Source organism: Myotis davidii, unplaced genomic scaffold (assembly GCF_000327345.1).
Source record: "Myotis davidii unplaced genomic scaffold, ASM32734v1 scaffold1147, whole genome shotgun sequence".
Taxonomy (NCBI): Eukaryota; Metazoa; Chordata; class Mammalia; order Chiroptera; family Vespertilionidae; genus Myotis; species Myotis davidii.
This window is the reverse complement of record NW_006298441.1, coordinates 145933-161259: the sequence shown is the minus strand read 5'-3', so window position 1 is coordinate 161259 and position 15327 is coordinate 145933. Positions and strand designations below refer to the sequence as shown.

Genomic DNA, 15327 nt, shown 5'->3' with positions numbered 1-15327 from the left:
CCTGTCCCTGCCTCTGTTATGTCCCCCCCCTCTCTCTCCTGACCTTTCCTCTCTGCCCCTCTCTTTCCTATACTCCTCACTCTATCACCCCTCTCTCCTACCCCCCTTCTGTCCCCTCTCTCCTACTCTATTCTCTGCCTCCCCCACTACCTCCTTCTGTGCCTCTCTGCCCCCGTGTCTTCCATCTGCCCCTCTGCCCCCCTCTCTACCTCTTTCTGCCTGCCTCTCTCTGGCCCCGTCACTCTCTGTACCCCTCGACCTCCCTTACTCCACCTCTTTCTGGCCCTCTCCCTGCCCCTTTCTCGGCTTCTCTCTACCACACTGTCTCTCTGACTCCTCTTTTTTCCTGTCCCTCTCTGTCCCTATCTCTCTCTGCCCCCCTGCCCCTCTCTCTCTGACATCATCTCTCTATCACTCCCTGTGTCTCTGTCTTTCTCTCTCTGACTGGCTCTGGCTCTGTCTCCCTCTGATTCCAGGTCCATTTCCATGGCACAATCTCCCATCATGATGGTAAATCCTCAAACTCAGGTTTGGATGTTGGAGATGAGGGGAAAAACAATACACACCTCATGGTCTGCTTTGAATTAAAGCCCACCAGGCCCAACTGGCTTAGGAACGGGTGGTCCATGTATGGGCTTCTTGCTTACCAGGGCCCTTTGTATTGGGGTTTTGGAACTAAGCACCAGGAGATGACAACGTACTCTGCAGCTTTCTATCTGCCATTGGTTCTTGAATAGTCATTTCCCTCAGTGACCTTGGGGTTAGAGGGGCTGTGGCCTGGGGGCAGGGTATGGAGACTCCTGGATTCCCTGGTCAAATCCCCTTTGCTGGCCTTCAGTCCCATCCCCATTTCTAACACATTACATTTCTGACCCAGCAGGGGATTGACAGAAAGTGAGCAAGATAAGTAGAATGGCTAAGGAGTAGGGCCTTGGTTTGCAAGGCTTGGGGACGGGATGCTGACAAAGAACACTTGTACAAGAAAAGTAACTTTTGGTGAGAAGTTGTTTGTTTCTAATTTTCTGCTTATATTTCTAAATCTAAATGAATTAGAATAAAATGAATTAACTAATAGAAGGGATCGTATTTTACACACGTCTTCATTTTGAATGAACATCAAAGTTTACTCTTCAACTCTAAGGAATGTTTGAATCAGACTGTGTAGGTCAAACATGTAATTGAAATCTCTCACCTGTCTTGTCATTTGCCAAACACAATCAATAAACTGAAGAAATATTGGAGACCGGTCGGCATCTGCATGGTTGTCATTGCCATGGCCCACTCGCTGTAAAGAAACAACAGGTTAAATGTTTTAATGTATGCATGGTCCTCTCAAAATTGCCTGGTGACAAGAATAATGTCTCTTCAGAGGGAAGGCAGGGGAGGGTGGATGGGAAGAGATCAACCAATGAACTTGTATGCATATATGCATAACCCGTGGAAACAAACAATGGGGTGGTGAGGGCATGGGGGGGGCATGAGTGGGCTGGAGGAGATTAATGGGGGAAAAAGAAGGACTTATGTAATACTTTCAACAATAAAGATTAAAAGGAAAAAAAAAAGAATCATGTCTCACTCCTATGTCTCAAGGCCTAACAGAATTACCAGCACATAATAGGCACTCAAAAATGTTCACTGAATTGGACTGACTTTCATTAGTCTTAGGAAAAAAAATTTCAGTGTACATTTTTACATGATGATTGTTTTATAATGTTTCTTTCATATAGCTGGGATCAAGAGTTATAAGCAAAGAGCCAGCATTTTTCAGTCCAAATGATGGGGTCGCCCCCAGCCACCACACCAAGTGCACAGTGTCACCCTGGAACTACCAATTAGCATCTCATACAGCACATTATGATTGCCATTTTCTCCACAAGTGAAAAAAAAACAAAACACATTTTTTTCCATTGTTCAGAAATGTCAGGAAAGTCTGAGAATAAAAATAATCATTAACAATATACAAATTTTAAGCAATTTTCTATGACTCAGAGAACCCCAAAAATCTCACTCTTGAAATAATAATGGCTAGAGTCCTTGTTCTAGGAGTCCAGTGTTGTATTAATTTTTTTCAGTTGAGATATAATTGATAGCTAGAATTGTCTTTCATTGTCTTTGATATTTTAGAAGATATTAATAGATTCATACAAAAAGTAAAAGATAATTTCAATCACATAAATAAGACTGATAAAAACCATGAAAATAAGTCAGATCAAAAGTGAGATTCTTTCTTTTAATAGACATTCACTGAACTCCTATGGTGTCTGTGACACATCTTGCCTGATCCTCAGGATTTCAGGCATTTTCATGGTGTCTAGTAGAGTCCAGGACCTTGGTTAGGCATCTGGGGTACAAAGACTAATGAGACAGAGTACCCATGCTTGATGATTAATTCATTTATGGTCTGGTCATGGGAGAAAGACCTATAAATAACAAGGGCAATAAAGTGTTCCAAGGGCCACAAAGGAGCAAGTGGCCATCTTAATATGGGGTAGATGAGGGAATGAGGAGGGAAAGTCATACAAGTCAGTCATGGAGGAGGTCTCATTTGAGATAAACCTTGGAGGACAGGAAGATGCCTGCTACCTGGCTGGCCAGGGAGATAATATATCAGAAGCAATGGGGGCACCAGGGTGCCATTATTAGCTGGGCACAACTGAGGCTCAGAGGATGAAGCACAGCAAAGGGAGACAAAATGAAGCTGGAAAGGTGGACTAAGGCCAGATGACCAAGTGCCTTGAATGCTACACTGAGGAGTTTGCCCACAATCCCATAGGCCATAGGAAGACTCTGAGGTATTCACGCTGGGGAGTGGCCAGGACCTGAACTCTACACATTAAATGGTTAACTCTATGTTATATGAGTTTTACCTCAACTTTTATTTTATTTATTTATTTTTTAAATATATTTTTATTGATTTCAGAGAGGAAGGGAGAAGAGAGATAGAAACATCAATGATGAGAGAGAGTCATTGATCGGCTGCCTCCTGCATGCCCCACACTGGGGATCAGCCCCCAACCCGGGCATGTGCCCTGACTAGGAATCAAACCATGACCTCCTGGTTCATAGCCTGATGCTCAACCACTGAGCCATGCTGGCCAGGCTCAACTTTTATTTTAAAAAGCCATACTGCCCTAGCCAGTTTTGCTCAGTGGATAGCGTGTCGGTTCACGGACTTAAGGGTTGCAGGTTCAATTCCCAGTCAAGGGCACATACCTCAGTTGCAGGCTCAACCCCTGGCCCCAGTCAGAGTGTGTATTGCAGAACAGGATGTGTTTCTCTCACATTCATGTTTCTCTCTGTCTTTCCCTCTCTCTTCCACGTTCTCTAAAAATCAATGAAAAAATATCCTCAGGTGAGGAAAGGAAGAAAGGAAGGAAGGAAGGAAGGAAGGAAGGAAGGAAGGAAGGAAGGAAGGAAGGAAGGTCATACCTACACTAAAAAAAAAGAATGCCCTACCAGGAATATACAATGCTGAGGGTCCACAGTATTATATTATGGCAATTCATGTATGATACAGAGCAGAAAGCCTTGCACATGTACATGTGTGTGTGCATATGTTCTGTGATACACACATGCAAATAATGGAGCAAAAGAGTTGAAGCATGAACCTATCTCAACTTACCAGTGCAAACCTATGTCCAAAACTTATCCACTCCTTTTCTATGAGAATCTCAAATCCTTTAATTGTGCGGTAATAACTGTCCAGCATCAGCATAGCCAGAGATGTCAGCTGGGCTGTTCTGTCCCAACCATCGCTGCAATGCACCACCACTGAGGTTTTCCCAGATTCTATTTTATCAGCAATTCTCACTGCCCCGGCAAGAAGCATCTTCAGAAAAGAAGGCACATTAGACCAAGCAACATATAATTTCTGTTATAACAAAAATAATTCTGGGGAGAACACAGGAAGTTCAGACCAATAAGCCAAACAAGAATGCAAGGAACTGAAAATCACTAGAAAACATTAGTAGTACCATGGGAGGGGAAAATTTATACTAAGAAAAACTATAGCAGTAACTAGGGTCCTTTACTATAACAGCCGAAATGTACTTAAAAGACCTGACGTAAGGCAAGCACTATCTCTTTTTATTATATCACAGAAGCCCCCCAAAGAAGACCAAAGTCTGGATGCTTCCCATAGAAACTAAGGAAGTGCAAACACACAGCAAATATGTGCTAATTTGCAATGCTGAGAAACCACTTGGATACAGATTTATGGCGCCAACACAGAGAAATCTTATCCAGAAAGCCTGTAAGGGACTGGCCCTCTTTACCCTGATATACTCCAGCCAATGTGTCCCATCCACGTTGGATAGCCACCGTGTCTCATCAATTGAAGGATACGCAATCTCCTTTAATTTACGTAGTGACTCTCTCATCACATGAATGTTGTGGATCTCCAAGAAGACAAGTTCCGCATTTGGGTAAGCACTTTCACTTTCATATCCTCCACCCTTTGCCTGTGAAAGACAAAAGAAAGACATCACTTCATCTGAGTTAACTGTTGTCCTCTCTAGTATTACCAAATAGAGACCATTTAAAGAAGCAACAAACTCATCTGTTTATTATAAACTCCCTACATCTTTCATATGAGTTTCCTGTGGCCACTGGAACAAAGCACCACAAACTGAGTGCCTTAAAACAATAGAAGCATCTTCTCTCACAGTGCTGGAGGTGGGAAGTCCAAAATCAAGATATTGGCAGGGCCATGCTCCCTCAGAACACTCTTGAGGAGGATCCTTCTTTGCCTCTTCCAGCTTCTGGCGGTCCCAGGTATTCTTATTTTATAGATACATTACTCCAATCTTTGCCTCATCATCACAAGTCCTTTTCCTGTGTCTGTGTCCCTTCTCTTAAGGACACCAGTCAGATTGGATCAGGAACCACCCTAACCCAAAATGACCTCATCATAACTTGATTACATTTGCAAAGACCTCCTTTTGAAATAAGACCACATTCACAGGTACCAGGGGTTAGGACTTTGACATTTTTTTAAATGGAGATACAATTCACCCAAAATAATCCTCCATCACTCATTGTCAGTTTTTAAACCATTAAGAAATGGATCTTACTCAAGGCAGTTTAGGCTTAAAAAGTTCTGTTAATGCCATCTGTCTGAACACAAAAAGTTATACAACCACAAAATTAATAAACATAATAAAATCATTTGTAAATCCCTTACAATGATATTTATTTAAGCAATTTTAGTAAACTAAAATTGTAACAAAAAAGGGGAATATGGTTCACCTCTTGGTAATCTCATAACAAAATATGATCTAACTTATATTTTGTAGAGATCAACATTTAAAACACATCTGTGATGAGAATGTAGAGAAGTTGAAACCCTAATACATTGCTGGTGGGAATTAAAATTGCATAGTTTGTGGGAGAAAATGTTGGTGGTTCCTCAAAAAGTTAAATATGGAATCACCATATGACACAGCAATCCCAGGCCCACGGAATTGAAAACAGGTATTCAAACAAAAACTTGTACAGAGATGAACACATCACTATTCACAACAGCCAAAGGTGAAAACAACCCAAATGCCCATCAATGCATGAAGGAATAAACAAACTGTTGTAGGCGTGAAAGACTACATATTGTATGACCCTGCTAATATGCAATGTCCAGAACACGGAAATCTATACAGCAAGTAAATTAGTGGTTGCCAGGGGTTGAGAAGGAAGGGGAGAGAATGGGCAGTGACTGCCAATGTGCACAGGGCTATAAAAGCATTCTACAATTAGACGGTGGTAATTGTTGCAGAACATTGTGAATATACTGGAATTCACTTAACTGTAAAACTTTGGAATGGTTAAATGGCAAATTTTATGTTATCTGAATTTTATATTAATAAAAGCAATAAATGCATCTGTCAACTCAAAGGCCACACTCATCATTTAGTCTCCAACCATTTGCCTAGTGGGTACTAATGCTCAACCCTGAGTTAAATATTGGAGCAACAATTATGAACAAGTGTAGACTATAATCCTTAAGGTCTTCAACATTTAGTGGGGTAATCAGGTGAGGAGAAGGGCACCTAAAGAACAGGGGGCAAGCCCTTTCCTGTAGAAGAGCGTGAGGCTGCCAGGGTGGGCAGAAGAGATGTCTATACAAGTTAAGAAAGCTTTGCTGTGGGGAGGAAGGTCAAAAACACTCAAGGTAGAGGGGCCAATCATGTTTACATGACCAGAGATGGGTGAAGATGTGGTTTCCTGAGAGGCAAGCAAGAAGTTCAGCAGAGAACACTAGGGCAGTTGTGAGAGCAGGAAGAGAGGAGGCCAGAGTGGTCAGGTCCTGAATCAGACTTTTACTGTAGAATCAGCACTGGCTACATAGGGACAGAAGGGACTGGAGAAGGGGGGACTTTGTACAGCTGGACCAGTTCAGAGACAGGCGGTTACCTGGCTGAAGGAATCATGATGGAGGCACCAGGGCAGAGACATGCACCTGCTTTGAGATATTTAAGAGGCAGGACATGGTGGCTGATTGGGGCAATGGAACTGGGGAACACAGAAGATGACACTGATGCTTAAAATTCTGGACTGGGTAACCTGAGAGATGGTGGTATTATTTACTGGGATACACTATTAGAGAAGAAACAGTGTTTGGCTTTGAGTATAGTGAATACAAAATGCCTGGGAGGAATTCAAGTGGAGAGGCCTGCAGGGTGCGGGATACACAGGTCTGAAGCTCAGAAGAAAGGACTGAGCTGTGCATATCAATATGAAGTCAAGGACATGTGGATAATATTGGAGGACAAAGGTCTGGCACATGGTGCTCAAGGACAGCATGTAATGTGAGGAGACAAATAAAGACCAGGAAATTGAAGAAGGCCAACATTTAAGGAATATAAAGCAAGAGAAGATCGGCCAGAGATTGAAGGAAAAAAAGAAAAAGGGGAGAAGTATTTTGAAAAGGAGAAAGTACTTAACCATGTCAAAAGCTCACGAAAACAAGGGAAAGAACTAAAAAAAAAAAAAATACACATTGGATTTTGTGAAAAGAAAACACTTACCAAGAACAGCCGGGGTGGAGATGGGGATGGGAGCTAGTTTCACATAGCTTAAGGGGTGAGTGAGTGGCAGTGAGCACTGAGGGCTATCAAGGAGGCAGCTCCTCTAAGAAGTCTTGTAAAGGGCAGGAGGAGCTAGCTGGAAAGAGACAGTGTGATGAATCCAGGGAGGGCGTATCTATGTAGATGGAAATGACTCTGTGGGAAGGAGTCAGTGGAGGGGAAAGGTCAAAGATCCCAGAGCAAGAAAAGGGATGACTGAGCAGGTGGAGAGGTTGGGAGCTAATGGCAGGGCACAAGAAGGCGGCCGCCCCTTCCACAATAACAGGAGGCAAGAGGCTACCACAGACAACAATGCAAGCTAGTTTCCATGTGTGGTGGCAAGAGCAGTGGGAGTTCCTGTCTTAGGATTGGTTTACCCTCTGTGGAGAAGGAAGGTCAGCTGTTGAGGATGAATGGGATAGAGCAGGGTCATACAAAAGTCATTAGACAAGAGTCATGAAGAGGCTGAAACAACTCCTGGGGAGTCTATTGGGTGATTGAGGGGGAAAAACTTTCCAGCAGCGATGAGGGCCCAGTCTGGAGAGTATAAATCTGGAGTGGCTCCAACCTGCACATTGTGAGCCTCTTATCCTCCTGGAACACTCAGCAGCCCAGATTGGGGGCATGAGAAAGGCAGGCAGGAGAAGTGAACTGGGTCAGGCAGGAGTGCTGAAGGGCTAATGAGCCAAGATGCTGGCCAGGAGACAGACAACCTAAGGAGCCCAGGCTGGGCAGGGTCATGTGGATAGTCCCAGAGCTGAGAGAAACAGGAGGAAGTGCAGGGTCTGGGGGTCCGTGCATTGAGGACCAGCTGTGGAGCGGCCTGTAAGCACTGGCACAAGAGGCTAAGGTCTGAGAGGGCAGTTTGGATCTGAGAATTCAGAAGGAAAGCTGCTCTGGGGAAGACCAGAGGCTGTGCGTGAGGCTGAAATCCCGGTCTCCTGGATGTAGGAACAGTTGCTGAATATCTGATAAAGTCTGTATGTGGCAAACATGACTAACAGGGAAACAACATAATTTTTGTATATTTGGATGCCAGCTTATACTCCGTTATTTTACAGAATTATATGAAACACCTAAACATCATTAAAACACTTTTTGAACACCAACTATGGACAAAGCAGTTTAGAGTCCAGTCCTGCTTTCCGTGGCATAATTATGTTTTTCATAAAAAAATATAAACCTTAGCACCTGCTGAAGACGCTGCTTGCTAAGGTAGGAACAGCACAGTGCAGTGGTTAAAGGCACAGGCCTGGGTGGCAGGGAAAGTGGGTTTGTAATCCCAGTTCTGCCACCCAAATGCCACCTCAGCTTTCTCACTTGTAAAAATCTCAAAGGGTCACTGTGGGGATTAACTGTTAAATAAATTAATAAAATAAAATAAATTATCTTAAAGCTAATCCATGCAAAGCTTGGTACCTGTCCACCATCCCCCAAAGTCACTCAAGCACTGATACAGTATTACCTCACCAGCACCTACCATGTCCGAAGCCATGGGCCAGGCGGAGCCCTTCCCTGAGAGAGTGCTGAGGAAGAGGCTCTAGGAGGGGTTGGGCAGGGCCTCGTGCTTATCAAACATGTCATCATGGAGCTCATGCCAAAAGCTGGGTTTAAACAGGAGAATGTATAGCAAGGCAGTTTGTTGCCTGGAAGCTAATTACTAAAGATCCAAATGAGGCAAATGACAATCAGAAAATGGGGTTGTAGCCCTAGCAGGTTTGGCTGTGTGGATAGAGCATTGGCCAGCGGACTGAAGGGTCCCAGGTCAAAGGCACTTGCCTGGGTTGTGGGCTCCATCCCCAGTATATTAATCCCCCTCTAAGCCAGGACACAAAGAACAGACAGCTGGAGGTCTTGAGACAGAAGAAGGGGAAGGAGGGTGAGAAGTGTCCCAGCTGGAACAGGGAGAGAGTTTCAGAGAGTTCTGGAAGACAAGAACTTGCTGGCCAGACCTCTTTCTATGGGGGCAAGCAGGGCTCTGAAGAGGAGCTAGTGACACTGGGGCACTGTTACAGACCAGCCCCCAAGTTTGCAAGAATAAGCTGATAGCAGCGGAGATAGGGCCATCCCAACACTCTTGGGAAAAGGAAACCTGAATACCAGTAGCCAGCTGAAGGATTTACTCAGATTTCCTTCATTTCAAACAGCTGTTCAGTGCTTGTTGAAGGTGTACAGCACTCTCCGCCCATCAGCATGCCAATCCTCAGTAGCAGGGAGGGCTCCCAGGTGAGAACACTGAAGCCTCGGAGAGGGCAGGCAACTCCTAAAGGCCAAAGGGATAAACTGCCAGGGCAGTATTCCCATGTCCCCAGATTCACAAATCCACACTACTCGTTATGGACTGCATGATTCTGTCCCTGAAAAATTGATATGTTGAAATCCTACCCCCCAAAGTGATGGTATTAGGAGGTGGGGTCTTTGGGAGGGGATTAGGTGATGAGGGTAGAACCCTTATAGGAGACACCAGAGAGCTGGCCTCTTTCTGCTCTTAGATGTGTGAGGACACAGCAAGAAGGTGGCTATCTAGAAGCCAGGAAATAGGTTTTCACCATACACGGGATCTGCTGGCACCCTGATTCTGGAATTCCAGCCCCCAGGATTGTGAGAAGTGTTTATTGTTTACTAGAGGCCTGGTGCATGGATTCGTGCATGGGTGGGGTCCCTTGGCCTGCCCTGCACCCTCTTGCAATCTGGGACCCCTTGGGGATGTCAGATAGCTGGTTTCAGCCTGATCCCCACAGGCCCGATCCAGACAGGAAGGAGCCCGATCCCTGCAGGCCCAATCCAGATAGGAGGGAACCCGATCCTATGTGTTAAGCATCTGTCTCCTGGTGGTCATAGCGACCAGTCAACCGGTCATTCAGTAGCTTAGGTTTATATATATATAGATAAGCCACCCAGTCTGCAGTGTTTTGTTATATCAGCCAGAGCTGAAACACTCTCTTCCATGGTGTCCTGCTTCTATCTCTTCCACATTGGATGAAACCCAATGAACTTCCCTTGCTCTGTTGGATGTTTAGAAGATCGCCTCTGTGAATATAGCTTTCATCTTGTGTTTTATATCTTTGGGATAGTATTACAGCAGTGTCAGGAAGTATGCAGAGATATAGAAAGACTGACAAGGGTTAGTGATCCACCAGATGTGGGTAGCAAGAGAAACTGACTAAAATATCCACATCAAATCCCTGGCAACTGTGAGCATGACCTTTTTTTGGAAAAAGAGGTATTTGCAGGTGTGATTAAGTTAAGGATCTTGGGATGAGGAGAAATCATGGATTATCTTGGGTGGGTTGTAATGTCATCACAAGTATCCTTAGAAGAAAGGAGAGGACACAGACACAGGGGAGAAGGCCATATGAAGACCCAGAGGCAGAAATTGGTGTGCTGTGGCTACATGTACAGAATAGCCAGCAGGATCTGCAAGAGGCAAGGAAAGATTCTCCCGTGAAGCCATTTTAAGGGAGCACAACCCTGCCAGATTTCAGACTTCTGGCCTCCAAAACCATGAGGGAATAAATTTGTGTTAAGGTGCCAAGTGTGTGGTAATTTGTACTGCTGCCTCAGGAAACTCATGTACTGCTCATCTCCATCCCCACCCTGCTCCTCTTTCAGTCTTTTCATCTCAGTATCCGATACCACCCATCACTCCCCAGGCCAGACACCTGAGACAGTGAGCTTATCAATGTCATGTACTGAGTTCTGAGGATGTACCCAGCACGGTGCTGAGTCCCTTACGTGCATTCTTCTCACTTAATTTTAATCCTTACACAGCCCTCTACACAAGGCACTGTTATCTCCTATTTCATAGAAGAGGAACCTGAGGCTTATGAAGAGGTGAGGTAAATGGCTCAGGGCTCTACATAGCATCAAGTGGCAGAACCTGAAGAAAAACTCAGGTGTAAGTGATTGCCAAGCCAAGGGTTCTTATACCCTGCCTCGGAAGTTGCTGAAGTTGTTACCTGGGAGACAGCCAAGTGGAGATGGCAACTAGACAACAGACGGAAATTTTATCTAGACCTCAGGAGGAATGAGGGTGGGATAGAAACTTGGATGTGAAACTCAGCATATAGATTGTTTAAATTCATGGCATAGGAGGAGAGTGCACAAAGTTGAAAAGAGGATCCCAGATTGAGTTTGAGGAGCTTTGCCATTTGCAGGTTGGGAAAGGAAGAGGAACCAGTGAAGGAGACCAAGCCAGCCAGGTTGGAGACAGAGAAATCCGGGGGGTGAATGTCATAAAAGTCAAAAGAATGGAGCAGTACACTCTGAGGTAACAATGACAGCTAACTTGAACCAAATGCTTTCTCACAGGGTAGTATCCTAGGCCCTTTACAGTAGTCTCACATCCACTCCAGGGAGTAGGTTTACTGTCACTGCCACTTTAGAGATGAGGCAATCATGGTGCAGAAAGATGAAGTCATATAGCAAATAACCAGTTTCTTTCTATGCTCTCTCAGAGCATATTTCATGTTCCTCCATACCTCAGAGGATAACCATATGGCAGTTGCTGCGACTACTTGTTCAGTATGTGTCTCTCCCAATATGTAGCAAATGCCTGGCCCATAGAAGGCACTCAAGCACTGAAGGAAAATGGATGGCTCCTTTGCTACTTGAAGAAGAAGGTAATGGCTTATCTCAAGAGTGAGATGGGGGGGGGGATGGGAAGGTGGTTTTTTGGAGATTGTGGTCAACTAAATAATCACTGAGGAAATAAGAGGTTCAAGTTGCCCAGAGAAACAAAGACCTCCCTAAGCACTGCTGAGGAGAACATGAGGGATCATGACCATGCTCTCAGACATCTTCCTTCTTGCCACTCTTGTGAATGACATGCTCTGGCACACTGTTGAGTAGGTACATGTGCTCTCTAGAATGCCCTGCTTGTCTCCTCCTGCTAACCATCCAAAATCAGCTCAAACGGTGCCTCCTTCGTGAAGCCTTACCCAGCTTCACATGCAGGCCTGGCCAGTCCCTCTCCTGGCTCCCCCAGCACACTGAGTTGATACCTGTAAATAACACCTCACCTGGTCTGTTGTGGTATATCCTCCTAGTAAGTGCTTATTACATGTTTGTTGCCCAAATGACATGAGATGGTAAGGGCTGTCACCACCTTCCTGATACATGAAATTACTTGTGGAAAGGGCCAAGCCCTCTGACTGCCAAATACGTACCTGTAGTAACACATTGCTGGAAAGTCAATCATGGGAAGTAGAAATGACTCAGTTCAGAGCCTTTTCTATTTGGATAGTGGGTATTGGAGGCTTGATGTCATAGCTATTGCTAGGTTTGAAGGGTCCTGTCCCCTTCAGCTACTGAGAATCAAATGGAGTGGTCTGCACATGCTTCTGCTCCATGTGATTTATGGAAACATTTATATTTCCCTAGTTTCACATATTTGACTCCATTCTAACAGACCTTCAGACCAGATGTGAATTAGTCAAGCAATCACCATATTTCACAGGTTACAGGACTTCCAAGGGCCTCACGATCATTTCATTAAGGTACTTACTTGTTTCTTTTGGTGATAATTCTCTTTCTGGGTCTTTGCTTAATTAATTCAGCAGACAGGATTGTGGAGGAACAATAAGAGAGACAAGATCCCAACTCACATGAGACATCAACAGGCTATATCCCAGGGAGGAATAGCTATGGTCTACTTGGAAAGATTCTACCTTCAGGTGGGGAGGAAGTCAATGGCTATTTGAACTGCATAACAATTTACAGACAGTACATGAGACAAGACCTACTGGTTCTGCAATGCCATCAAGAATGTACCTTGTTGGTATCGGCGACACTGTTTTGTCGGGCATCGAAGATGATAAGTTTGTGAGACTGTGCATTAGCATCCATTATTGTCTGCAAGTATTTTTCATCTTCTTTGCAGCGTTTATCACTGGGACCCACAAGTGGCTGGCTGCACCGAGTGATTGTTGCCTGACTTTCTGGATGAATCCATGACAACACCTAGTGTGTGTAAGTAACAAATATGAGTACAGTTCCTAAAACAGTATGTGCTCTAAATACCATGTAGTAAAAACAAGTTCTCTTCTCAAGCACAGCTTCTTCTGTATATTTTCCTCAAAGTGGAGAGGTCAGGCCAATCACAGCAATGACAGTGGCTATGAGATGCAATGTTTGGGTCAGGATGAAAAAAGTCTGACTAGATGAGCTCTAAAAATCCCCTTCCACATCTAAACTTCTATGATTCTAAGAAAAGCAGAAACTAAGTGAAAAGGTTACTAACATCAAGCCCCATTCCTATTTGATCGACTAGTTTTATTTTGCCTCCTAATTGAAAAACATCTTTGTATCTCAACAATGATATATGTGGCCAGATAAGGACAAAGTGAATATACAGTCTCTCATAAAATCTAAAACTATATCCCCAAACCTCTTTTTTTCTTCCTGTGGCAAAGAGAATCAGGATTGTACCAGACTGCAAACTTAAGGCTCAAAAATGTTCACTCCCTCCTGGGTTGTGGTGACAGTATCATGGGGGTACGCATATGTCCAAACTCATCACATTTTATACATTAAACATGTGCCATGTTTTTGTATATCAATTAATCCTCAATAAAGCTATTTTAAAAACCCATCCCCTGCTGGCTCCTATGTTTCTTTTCATAATGGTGTCCCGCCCATACAGCTGCAGCCCTGCACTCAGCATCCAAGAAAGAGTGTCTTTCTCCGAGATGAGTTGGTGAAACCAGAGACACAAACCATTAAAGCAGTAACATGCTAACTCATTCTTGCTGTCTTTTGTTATACGTACTACATTTTGAGAGCTAAACTGAAATTACTCTTGGACTTAGTAATGTGAAGTCATATGAGGCAGTCAGCAAACATAATGTTTACATAATTAGGTAGTTCCTGAGAATCAAAGATATGTTCAGGTTTTCAGGCTTATTTTTCTACTTTTCATTTTGTTCACTAGATTTTTTTTCTATTTTCTTCCCATATTAGATCTAACAAAATATGTTTATACCTAAATGACAATGTTTATTACTTACAGGGACTCTGCCTTTTGCTCGAAAGGCTGCTACTTTTGCAAGGTCATCATCTTTTACATTAGTTGGCACAACAATGATGGCAGGGTAAGTGTCACAGAGCTCATAATTACTGTTTACTTTGGATATTTTCCAACTCTCATTTGGCAAGCCCTGTAGGGTGTTAGAGAAGAAAGAAGAGGGGGAAAGCATACTTTTATACTTTTGAAAAGTACTAAGCATGAACCATATCCATTTCCTATTTTGTGCTAAAATCTGTTTATAATTTGTCCAGTGCTAGTTAAAAGTTTAAATATATATTTATCGAATATGACCCATTTCCTACCCATTTAAAAATTTAATGAAGCATAAGAATTTCCAAACATACTAAAAAAAATGAAAATTATATACTAGAATCCCAGTACTATACATTTCTTGTAGTGTTTTTATAAAGAATGAGCATAGTGTTGTCTTCAAAAATACTCGTGAAATTCCTCTAGAGATAGAAATTTCTTACCAATATCTAAAATAAGTAATACATATCACCACAACATTTCTAACCTTTTAGAAAACAAAAAGATGCTCAACCTATTATTTTTAGTTTCTAGAAGCAACATACTTTACCTGTCTTTTATATTCAGCTACTGGATCATAAACTTTCCATCCATTAATTGGAAATTTTTCTTTATAGTTGAATGCAAAGAGTGTCTGGATACAAAAAAAAACCCACAAAATACATGTCAGCATTTCTTTGCTATGTCATATACCCAATATTAAAGCTTTTCATTCAGTTATAAGCTGATTGTATTAAGATTCCTCTTTTAATTTGTAGATGCTGAAGCACCAAATATGCAGCTTTCTTAATCATTACACAGAACTGCTGAGTTTTAAATATTCTAATATTAGTTCCCCAAAGAGAGAAAACAGATAAAGGCAACCTCTGAAAAAAGGAATAATTAAGCATGAAATTTTGAACCCTCACAAAGGTATGCAAAAAGGTTTATACTGGTGTACTTACCTGCCCATTGGAAAGAGGAAATGCATGTTTATTGAGGTTTTCAAATATTCCCAGTTTACTCTGTTCTTCTTGTTTATAAGCAAGTCGCAAGTTTCTCATATCCTGTTAAACAATTAGCAAAACTCATTTATTCAATGTGTATTGAGTACCTATTAGTCATAACCATGCTATAATAAAATATTTTTGATCATTTCTCATGTTATACTTTATCTTGCTCCAACTAACAAAAGGTAATTAACAAAAACACCTCCAACAAGATTTCTTTTCC

The 15327-nt window shown here is 42.9% G+C and overlaps 1 protein-coding gene across 7 annotated transcripts in view; it reads right to left on the bottom strand.

Moving 5' to 3' along the window:
* Positions 1 to 15327, bottom strand: part of MTMR1 (myotubularin related protein 1) — a 58442-nt gene that overhangs the window by 16617 nt on the left and 26498 nt on the right. For all 7 annotated transcript variants that reach the window (XM_006774107.2, XM_015570701.1, XM_006774109.2 and 4 more), the window contains 7 exons: positions 15060 to 15161; positions 14666 to 14749; positions 14066 to 14215; positions 12831 to 13019; positions 4275 to 4460; positions 3623 to 3829; positions 1193 to 1285 (listed from right to left, as the gene is read on the bottom strand). In XM_006774107.2, the coding sequence (XP_006774170.2) occupies positions 1193 to 1285; positions 3623 to 3829; positions 4275 to 4460; positions 12831 to 13019; positions 14066 to 14215; positions 14666 to 14749; positions 15060 to 15161 (1011 nt within the window). The remainder of the gene's footprint in view (positions 1 to 1192; positions 1286 to 3622; positions 3830 to 4274; positions 4461 to 12830; positions 13020 to 14065; positions 14216 to 14665; positions 14750 to 15059; positions 15162 to 15327) is intronic.